This window comes from Pomacea canaliculata, linkage group LG6 (genome assembly GCF_003073045.1).
Source record: "Pomacea canaliculata isolate SZHN2017 linkage group LG6, ASM307304v1, whole genome shotgun sequence".
NCBI classification, from domain to species: domain Eukaryota; kingdom Metazoa; phylum Mollusca; class Gastropoda; order Architaenioglossa; family Ampullariidae; genus Pomacea; species Pomacea canaliculata.
Genome location: NC_037595.1, coordinates 25,686,766 through 25,697,861, shown reverse-complemented (window position 1 = coordinate 25,697,861; position 11,096 = coordinate 25,686,766). Strand labels below are relative to the sequence as shown.

Below are 11,096 nucleotides of genomic sequence, written 5' to 3'. Positions count from 1 at the left end.
AGAGAGTCGCTAATCAAATCGCATGATAGCTTTTACACAGTAGCGTATACCGCATACTTTGTCTACCCAGAGAAAAAGGAGTGTTTCAGAACTTAACTGAATCGTCAGTATGATGACCAGGACAAAATCTGAGTTATCCACAGTTTAAAAATCTTTTCAGAGTGCATCTCTATCTTAAATTTTTATTGAGGAATAAAAATGCAATAAAAACATGAACACACACACACATTCACTCTTCACTCTTGAGCATCAGGAACTTACGAAAACGATCCTCTCTAGGAAAAAGACACAAAGTAACTTTTCCAAGAATCATCGCCAGCGGCCATCAGACGTTGTCAGTGCGCTCATTCATCTGATCCACTTTTTGTTACAGTTACCTTTCCTTTGTTAGGAACGATACAATAAAGACGATGTAGATAACGGAAAGTGGGTGGCTCAGCGTAAAACACCAATTTCTCCTCAAATCCGTTACCCCCAGTACATCTTTAATAATATACGGATTTTTATACTGTATGGGAGGAATTTCCCTCTTGACATCCTAGAAGTGCGTGCCTCCACTTAAACACGAGCACAACCAACCATTCACATGTTTTTCTTTCGATGTGAACACAGACTGTATCTGCATCTGCCGGCCCTGTCTACTGTCAACCCTCTGAACACGACATAAAAGTATAAGTATTACAAAGACTGGCTGATAACTGAAGACTTAAAATGAAAGTGGGTGAAGGCTTTTTTGATTGTTATTGCTGCTCTCGGGTAAACATAAGACGAAGAAACCTTTAAATTCTTGGAAAGGAGAAAGTTTGAACTTTGCAATAAAAGTAATGAAAATCATCTTACCCTTACTTCCCCGGCAAAGCCACGATCGTGAGTAGCAAAAGAATACCAGTCAGGAATAAAAAAAATGACACACTTCGCTTTCACTTTTCCAGACCATTCAAACAGAATTTTCCACTCCAATAGTCCATTCCCCAGCGACACACAAACACCAATCACGAACACTACAATTTTTTTTTAAAAGAGTGTATTTCCCCAAATAACAAACACGAGAGGTGTGAAACTTGTCAGGTGTTCAGGTTTTAGCTCACCTCTTTTAGAACTTTCTATATTTTTTTAAAAAAACCTGACACTCGCTCTTCGACTCTCTCGTCTTGCACGTGCAGCCCGACCTGTCCATGGACCCTACATGCTGAGACACACATTTCGCACCAGAAGTAGTGAGTGCTGCTCCCTGTCCGTGGACCCTTTCACATAATTTCATCATTATTGTCAGAGCTGGAGCGAGGGAGAGAAGTGATTGGTCAGGAAGAAAACTGTTCAGGTGCAAGGTGATTTGAAGTACAATCACCTACCTCAGGCCAATGTGGGCCAAGATTTCAAACCAACCAAAGGGTATCTCACCAAGTTTTAAAAAATGCTGTCATAGCCGATTTCTTAAACTTTAGCATTAATGCAATGCTCGCACGGTATTTACGGTATTTACTGACAGCTACGTGGCCAATAAACTACCCTGAAGCAGACGGCTGCCGGCACGAATTAAATGTTCTATGTAACAGAACTTGTTGAAGCCTCTTGTGATGTCACATAAACCAGTATAAACATAAACAGATTGACATCTATCTCCTTTGTATCAAATTCCTGAACTAAAATAGTTCCAGAAAACAAGACAAACAAACAAATAAATCATGCAGCTTTAACAGTTTGTGGAGATAGGGGGTGAGGTATATGAAAATATGGCGGCAAGACTCCCCTAATACTGAGAGGATAATTATTGCCTCACGAATTTCAGCATGGCGTCGAATCAGCTTCAGACAGAGCCAGCCATTAGTTTCAGATACTGGGTTTAGGCCATTAAAAGATGAAAAGTTCCAAAACATAGTGAAATCCGTTACCGACATGCAGGCCTTTGAATGTCCCAGTCCTCTGGAATTTGGAAAGAGGTCAACAGTTCACTTCCTTTAACGTCACTAGCGTCGGCTCGCAGATTGGGCAACCGTCTCATTAGTATCGACTGCGGTCTTTAAAAACGTCGAGATTACAAATTTGGTCAACTCTCTGTATCAAAAAAAAAAAAAATAAAAATAAAACAAAGAAAGAAAAAAAAAAAAGGAAAAAAAAGAGAAAAAAAGATAAAAAACGAAAAAGACATAGAAAAAAAATTACACTTTAGTGTGTTTCTTTAAAACAACAACAGGTGTGTAGTCTGCTAGATTAACTTCCTGTTGAAACCAGGTTGACCTTTGAGCTTACAGTACTTAGATTAGCGGCTTCATACTTCTAGTGTCCTTTCCTCAGTGAAGGTAAACGACAAGGGAGATGACAAGAGAAGTGGAGGTAGTACTGCGTTCTGTGTAACATGTGTAGACACTGAGTATCACTTACAGTTCCTGAAACCTTGACCTCTTTGAAATCACATATTCACCAATGTTATCTTCTTTTCTCAGTCCTTGAGGTAGTCGTGTTGAGTTCTCTCACTCAAAGCTATGTCCTCCTCACTCTAGGAGGTCCCTCCGCTATTCTCTCTCACACACAGATATATCCCAGCAACACCTTCAGCATCTCCATCACCGTCACCTGCGGCGGATGAGAACTCAAATTCTCCGAGGCGATGGTCATGTCCTCGAAGTTCAGGAACCACACCCTGTCGTACAGGGCCCGGAACTCCTCCCGCAGAACGCTAATGTACCATGCCACGGAGGCATCGACAGGGTGCATCGGGTGCTTGCTGGCACGGTACATTACGTGCGGACCACGTACTAGCACCGTAGCAGACGGATGCTGCCGCAGAAAGAGCTGAAGGGCCCAGCAGGCCGCCCGCACCACATCTCGGAAGACATCGAGAGGATAGAAGGCCAGGTGGACGAAGTAGTGGACGATGACGACGATGCGCGAACCATCATCAGGGATCTCCCTCAAGGCGGTGGTCAGCGGCAGGGTCTGCACGCCCACCCACGTTCCCGCGTTGAAGGGCATCGCGTGCGGTCCGTAGATGACGGAGGCGTTCAGCCGGGGAACCTGGAGGGTCAAACAAACATGTGACTGTGGAACATAGGTAGTCTGTGCCTTAGTTTATATCTGAATGATAAAAGGCTATTTCATAGTTCTCTTTTCTTTCTTAAATGTGAAACTAGATGATTCACAAAGAAACGTTTTCGGATTTTTATTTTAATATCATGCGCCTTGGAAGGAAGATTCCCGGAAGTGCAAACAGCAAAGGTATGGAAAGCAGGAGAGAGATATTGAATTGTATTTAAGAAAATGACAATTCACGTTTTCTTAATCAAACCCGTTATAAAAAAAATATTCACCAAATGTATTTCATTTTCTTTCATTAGTACTAGGGCTAGTTTAAAACACTTTCGTAAAATGCACATCTTGCATTTCTATGTAAGTATTTTCAGCCATTTTAAAAATTAATACTTTGATCTCACCAGGGTTTTTAAGGATTCCTTCCTTCTGTCGAAGCTTTTTGCACTTTGTGACATTTGACCATAAAAAATGAATGTCCTCTAAGTGTATTTCAAAAAAAGCTTTATGAATATTTCAAATTAATCATTTTTATCGCTCTTTCAGGAGCCATGAAGATGTGTGTGTGCGTTACCCGATGGTAATGCCAGCCAAACACCAAAAAACACAACTCACGTGACAAGTTTTGGGTTCGTGATATCGCTCCTTGTCGACGACCACGTCACATCCCAGCATGCCTTCCACAGCCTCGAACCACAGGCGCATGTTGGAGTCCCCCAGCATCAGCATCCTCGTATTACGTAAGCACTTTTGCACGAGGGCAGCAGGGTCACTCCAAGAGGGAACTGCGCATGTCTGGCCCTGCCAGGACCCGTTCCGGAACCATCCTCTGGGCGCCGGGCTGGTCCACGTGCTTCTTTTGGACTGGGTCCAGCATGGCGGCAGGCTGGGGCTCGAGGGACCTGGTTAATTCAGTTACCTGAGCGTTATTGGAATTATGATATTCTGGTGACAAAAACCGACAGCTTAAAGTCAACATATAACAAAATAACCATGACATTGAAGAACATTGAATACGGTTGGAATGTGACAGTTGAAAAGCACAAACACGTTAAAAAAAAACTTTTCGTGAAATGGAAAATGTTGAAGCTTTGAAATATGAGAAATTATTTCATGTTTTTTTTTTGTTTTTTTGTTTTTGTTTTTGTTTTTGTTTTTTTTTTTTGCTGCGCTATTATGGAAGAATCTATTAAGCTGCTGCTTTGTCAATGGATATTGTACCAATACTGCAAAACCAACAGTAGATGATGCACCGACACTGCAACCAATAATAGATGAACCAATGATGCGACTAATAGTGGATGTTGTAGCAATGATGGGACCAGTAGTAGATGTTTACCTATGATGCGACCAATAGCATTTACCTGGTTGAACGATGAACATCAGCTCATTTTCAACAGTTCGTAAAATGGGTTCACTGAAAAAAATCAGAAATTAATTTCTTCTAGTTCTCTTTAAAAAAACGTCCACAACGATAGAAACAAGCGAACTACGATTAGGGAGTCGAAATAAGCAGAGACACGGATGATCCTTTTTTTCCCCAACGATTAATTTCATCTTAAGATGGTGGTGCCAACATTATTGGTGTCAGATAACAGGTTGGAAAAGGCCCATTTAAGCTTCCATCTGTTTCTTGTTACATCAGAAATAAGTAAAAAATAATGATTAGAAATATTAGAAAAGAAAGGTTCATGTTTCAGCTGTCAAAAAGGTGAAAGACGATTCTGTTTGAGGCAGAGATAAGTACATAAAGCGAAGGAGCAAATACGAATGAATAATAAAAAGCGAGGATGTACAGAGGGTAAACACACACACACAGAGCAAAAATGTGAAGCTTGGTGTACCTACGAATTCATTTTTCTAATCATAAAGAGCGTTAAATCATTGGCTGGGGGGTCGACGGGACCTGCTAGGTTCCCCGTTGCCCGCCACTGACTGCAATCCCATCGGGCATCGTGAGGGCGCCCACAGAACCATGGGAAGCCGCCATTCTGCTTTGTCAGATCACACGTTGTCGGAAACCCAGGGACTGGGGCAGAAGGCAAGCAAACTGTGACCTGCCCACAATAGAAGATCTTCATTTGGAACAACCTGGCCATGTCACGACTTGCCAACATTCATTGTGATAAACAAAGCTCAAATGCCCAGGTTTACTGTGTGATGCACACTTCCAAGAGGTGGCCTTTAGGAACTATTTCGACGGCGAGGTGAAAATATAGGAGATGGAAAAAATCCATATAACCTAATAGTTTTTAGTTTTTTTCTTTCTATCATCTCTTATTTCATATTTTTTCATCTCGCACATCTTCATTTCTCTGTAATCTGCTGACCTACTGATCTGTTAACCTATGAAATAGCCACTCAGAGTTTCATAATGTCGATAAAGAAAAGAAATTAAAAAAGTCCTCATCTCCATTCCGCCGACCAAAAATACAAAAGAGGGGCGTGTAAAGACGGCTATCTGATATTTTGAGCGAAGTATTTATGACTAACACGAGGAGACGGAATGGTTCAAATGAACAAAAAAATTGCAACCTCAATATAGTATCGGTATTTAAGGTTTTTATTTAGTGGTTGATTTATTTGTTTCTAATTTTCTCACCCCAGTCCCGTTAGCGCCGTCGCCAAAAGAAGCCGAAATCCAGCGAAGAGTGTGGACAGAATGGCGAAGCCATATAAGGTAGCGGAGGAATTCTCGCGGGTAGGTCAAGGACACCTTGACGGAAGTCAGCCCCTCCCACTGCAGAATGGAGCGCCCCACGTAGCTTCCGTTTCCCAGGTCGACGACCTCAGCGGCCACAGAGGATGCAGACTGAGCTGCGGTCAGCCAGATGCGGAGCTGGTCGCCACCCATGGGTCTGATCCGGTTCCATTTGTCAAACAGGTCGACTCGGATCGAAATAGTGTCCCCCATGTGATACGTCCTGCTGGGACTGATGATCCGAACCTACGACATCCATGGGATGATATATAAGTAGTCAGGTTTCGTGCCTGAGATTTCTTAGAAGTGAAAAATTAGCAAAGGTGTCAGGGAGATAATTTCTCAGGTGTGGAAAGCAGCATTACGTTTTAATTCCAGTTTATTTTAAGACTGGAAATTTTGATAGAAGGATCACTGTCCAAGAAAATTTTAGCAAATATGACCATTTTCAACTGTTTGCTATATAAACCCGTACTTTACTGTCCTTCTAGGGAACTCTGCAAATGTATATTTTAATAAAAATAGAAACAAAATATTAGTGTAAGCATGAGGCCTGAAGTGCGAGAGGCGACGAACTCTGCAATATCAAGTCTGACGTCGACTGACGATGTTATCCCAGACGACATGAACTTTGACTAGGTCTTTGTCGGTCTGTCTTACGGTCCACACTTCAGATCCCCTGGAACCTGTGGAACAAAGTGTCAAAGTGTTCACCAACCTGTGAGTTGTGTTCATTCGGCAGCATCGCCGTGTCGGCGAGTGGGGGCGTGGCCAGGTACCACTTCTCGATGGGCGTGGTGGCTTTCTCCACACGTAGTCCCTCCCCCTCCCACGCCATGATGCCGTGGCGCCGGAAGTAGGCCAGGAGATAGTTCTCGTCGGTCACAATGTGGGAGGAAGATAAGCCCGACCACCATCTACCTAGCTTTGGCCTCGCTACCCAAGCTCCGCTGGGCGCCCAAGGAAGTGACGTCACAGCTGCTTCCTTGCTGGGTGCAGTCTTGCCTCTGGGCGTCTGTGTGACGTACCTGGCGCTCTTGAGGGCTGCCAGCTTGTCATATGTTCGCTGGAAAATCGTAACAGAAGATGAGAAGAAGATTGGTAATACTGGTTAAAGGAAGTTGATAAAACTTCCAGAAAGGAAGGTAAAGAGATACGGATTAAAAAAAAAAAAGAAAAAAGAAAAAAAAGTTCTTAAAGTTGCTTCGCTTTCGTGTTAATATGTCATCTTTCTGACATCCATTCTGCGGTGACCTGTCAAGGATGACATACGTGAAAGCGGGTCAGGAGCAAGTCATAAGTCATATGACGAGTGTCATTGTCTGACATTTATGTCACGTGACTGCGACGTTTCACTTCGTTCCTTCGACTCTTTTTTTGTGTGCTGCCTTCTCAGACACGCAGTGTTGTCCACACGGGATGACATGACTTCAAGTGAGAGCAAAGAACCTGATCCTCGTGGCAAGATGGGGACATGGCCTTGTACCAGAAAACAAAAGGCACACACTTCTGGGTCGCTCTTTAGAGACAAATGATCCATGACTGCAATGTGTGACGTGTATAACACGCTAAAAGTCTTCTTTTAACATGCTTTCTATACAAATCTGGTTGACTGATGATTGCAGCTGTCATAAGTAATAGAAGATTATTATACCCAACATTAGTATGCAGTTACTAGTTTGATTATTACAAAAGTCACAACGTAAGTGGTATACAGTTAGAATTATTATTACAATATAAATGGAGACTCACTGTAAGCTCTAAATAAATAATAATAAAAAAAAAATGAATGTTTTATTGAAGTGGTCGCCCATGCTTTTTGAGGGTAATATTAATCAGTAAGAGAATTTTGCGTTCTATTCAAGTTTTCACGAGAGTTCCACGCTATATTCATTCTTCATAAAAACATACTTACATTATTCTGGATGTTCATGAGGCCATCGTTGATAGGTTTGCGGTTGACGATTAAGGGTTCGACATCTATGATCCTGCAAGAGAACACCTTCAGAAGCAGCTGAACGACTTTTACATTCACGGGAAATACATCTAGGGACGCAGTGTTACAGTCAGAAGGGCTTACTCCAGGTAACACCCAACAATGTCCTGTCTAAATCAGCCGAAAACAACCCAGTGCCGCCCACAAGTCTGTAATACTATTTTCACACAGTATTTTTTAAAAGATTTACAGCCCCCATAGACATAATTCTTAGGTGGAAGCCTAGTAAAGCAGCGTTAACAAACGTATAAGTTAAAGTTAAAAAAATGAAAATATTTTCAACTACTGTTTCAACTAATATTTAATGTAAACAAATTCTTGGGTCGCATGAAGCCCGTACCAGTTTTGTAGTGTGGGTCGTATGAATCAGTCCAGAAGTCCCAGCCTCTCCTTTTCCCTCTCAACACACGCATGCATGTACACACGCACACCTATACCTCCCACCACCTTTCAACAACATTAATTAAATCAAGAAAACAGCAATAAAACAATTCCCCCAGAAACAGAAAAGAGACGCTAATGATGGTGACCCACTCAGTTATTTGCACGACATAAAAGAATGCGTCGCGACAGCAGGAACAAAACCGATGATAACATCCTATGGAAATATTAAAAAGGTGAGGTTGACATGGTTGAGAGAGGTCAGCAAGAATTAGAAAAAAAAATGGGGAGGTGGTGGTGGTAGACAGGACGCGAAGTAATTTAATTTCATATTTTAATAAAAAGCTTACCGCCTTCGAGTAACAAAATACGTCATCCAGATTACAACCACAACTACCACAGCAACGACTGGCAAAAATATTTTCCGATAGCTCAGCGGCATGGTGCATGGTGTCGCGAGCGGAAGGCCAAAAAGCGGCGATTTTTCACCCTGCAATGGAAGATAAAGCACACACAATTTGTCATTTGACGGACAAGCAATGCTTTCAAAAGGTCTTGTCCAGGTTCTGTTTTAGCTACGACAGGCATGGACACGTGTCGCTCGAGGCGGGAGGACTTCCGGTGCCGTGCTCTCGCTAGACGTTGACGTCATTCATCACGACGCGTCACTTGTAACGTCCATAAGTCACGTAGCGTGACACCTGGGTGGGAGGGGCACTGACGGGTTGGGGTGGAGTAACACATCTCTGAAAGCAACAATGAAGCCGTGTGACCCTGCACGGCCACGAGACAGCCCAGGAAAGAAAGCCAAAGGGTCGTAAAGATGGTGAGATTAAAAAGAACTTGTGTAGTCCCGCTGTTAAAAAGGGATCGTGTAATTGAAAGTAAATGTTAATTGATTAATCAAGGACATCCAATAATGAAGCCAACAATTACGGTATGGGTGGCAAACACTTTAACCACTGCGTGACTGCACCGTGATCACGATGTCAGGAAACGTATGATTCATGAGAGTAATGTCCCTTAGCCCACGCGGAGGGGATTAATGTTTTATTTTTCAACCCTGGATCTACGCAGGCTGTGATGAGATGGAAATACAAAACAAAAACAATTTAATGCACACAAATATATATTTGCAGGGCTGGCCGTACGGAATTTTCTCCGGGTACTTCGGTTTCCTCCCCCTACCTCTCCCTTCACATTGCAAACTACCCTCCGGGTTGATGCACTTTCCTGCCTGCTCAAGCAACCATTGATCTATATATAAGTTTGATATAATATAGTCAATACCGATACTAGTCTAATCACTGATTATAAATCACACAGGTGCGCATACACTGGCACACAGTACATGCATACACGCGGGCACACATACACAAACATGCACACACGCACACAAACAAAACGGAGAAACACGTACCTCCCGTGCGTTCTGTCCCAGCGCACTTCTGTGACTTAATTGTGTCACAGTCAACACACACAGTGTCAACCCTTGTAGCCAGCCACCAGGTAAGTAACACGGAAGACAGACGTGTCGTGTAGGTGAACTAGAGCGTCAGCAGACAGTGAAGGTCACAGTATGACACAGTTATAAACACTGTGCACGAGCTGTTACTGTAGTGAAACCACAAGACACACAAACACTAACGGCCCGTACTAGCGAGCAGCCACACTGCTAGCTGGAAATACCTCCAAATTAAATCAATATACATAAGACAGTTCTGAAGTTTGAAAGACAAAAGGTCAGCAGTAGATCTCTTGAACAACAAACACATCAAGCATTTACAAACATACTTGACAGATCGGTGATAAAAATTTCCGCCGTTATTGACGATGATTCTCTCCTAGATGTTAAATTAAGTAAAAATAAACAGCAGTGTTTACAAAGAAAATTTGTTATTGCTTCTGCTTTACGAAGTGTCCCCGTCGAATGAACGACAGCAGGCTATTCAGCTTACATAATTAACATCTATCGTCAGCCCATCGGTTCCGCCAATGTGGTCTAAGGGAAATAACACCAGAACAGAGAGTGAGCGTAGGACATCGCATTGTCTCCCTTAGATTGTAGATCCTGACAGTTGGGAAAGTGGGTGACAGCATAGCCAGGCATTTGCTTTACGATACAGTATTGTGCTGATCTAATAAATAGATCCTCACTTTTTCAAGAAAAACATATTTCAACAGGAAAGGTTTCGTCTCATGTCTGTGATCTTTAACTACAGTGGAACCTCGGTTAACGAACTTAATCCGTTCTGGAAAGCTGTTCGTTATCCGAAATGTTCGTTATCCGAAACAAGTTTTTCCATAAGAAATAAAGGAAATAGATTTAATTCGTTCCCAGCCCCTGTTGACTCGCTAATATTTGAAAGTTACAGGCTATATAGGTATGTTTTAGTGAGAACAGTTATACTACAATATAAGTGGAGTTTAATAAACATAAAAATATTAACGAAAGCATTTAAACATCAGAAAACTTGCGTTTTGACGGCGTGGTAGGAAGCAGGTGTGGGAGGGAAGGGTGGAATTACTGATTTGATTCCCCCTCCATGAGCACGTGACATTATAAAATCGGGGGTGACTTCCCTTTTCTGTAGCTTTGAGGTTAAAGGAAAAAACGTGTCCAGTGTCTGTTCCTTCTGCCTTTTTTTTGTAAAACTCTTCGGTAATACATCACAGACGCATGCCACCTTCATACTTTGAAATCATTTCCTTTTTCAATTCATTTGTTGGCGGCTTCCTTGTCATTACCTCACTACTATTAATTGCTCTTAATCTTCTTTGTAGCCATTATTGAGGATTATCTTATTAAAATAAAGCACAAAAATCACTAAATACGAAGGATGCGCATAGATAAGGAACGACTGATCGTAATTACTGTGTCTCGAGCGCGAAAGATGACATGCTGGTCGGTCACGTGTGGTTCACGTGGCTGTTCGTTATCCGAAATTTTGTTCGCTATCCGAGACAAACTTTTAACGAAATTTTTGTTCG

General features: G+C 42.3%; 1 protein-coding gene across 1 annotated transcript; it reads right to left on the bottom strand.

Moving 5' to 3' along the window:
* Window positions 1–240: 240 nt before the first annotated feature.
* Window positions 241–10,631, bottom strand: LOC112567107 (NXPE family member 3-like). The gene is made up of 9 exons (XM_025243654.1): window positions 9,526–10,631; window positions 8,456–8,595; window positions 7,644–7,716; window positions 6,447–6,794; window positions 5,630–5,974; window positions 4,876–5,084; window positions 4,392–4,444; window positions 3,643–3,929; window positions 241–3,015 (listed from the first exon to the last, which is right to left on the bottom strand). Exons 2-9 carry the CDS (start codon window positions 8,545–8,547, stop codon window positions 2,524–2,526), a joined length of 1,899 nt encoding a protein of 632 aa, XP_025099439.1. The 5' UTR covers window positions 8,548–8,595; window positions 9,526–10,631; the 3' UTR covers window positions 241–2,523.
* Window positions 10,632–11,096: the final 465 nt, after the last annotated feature.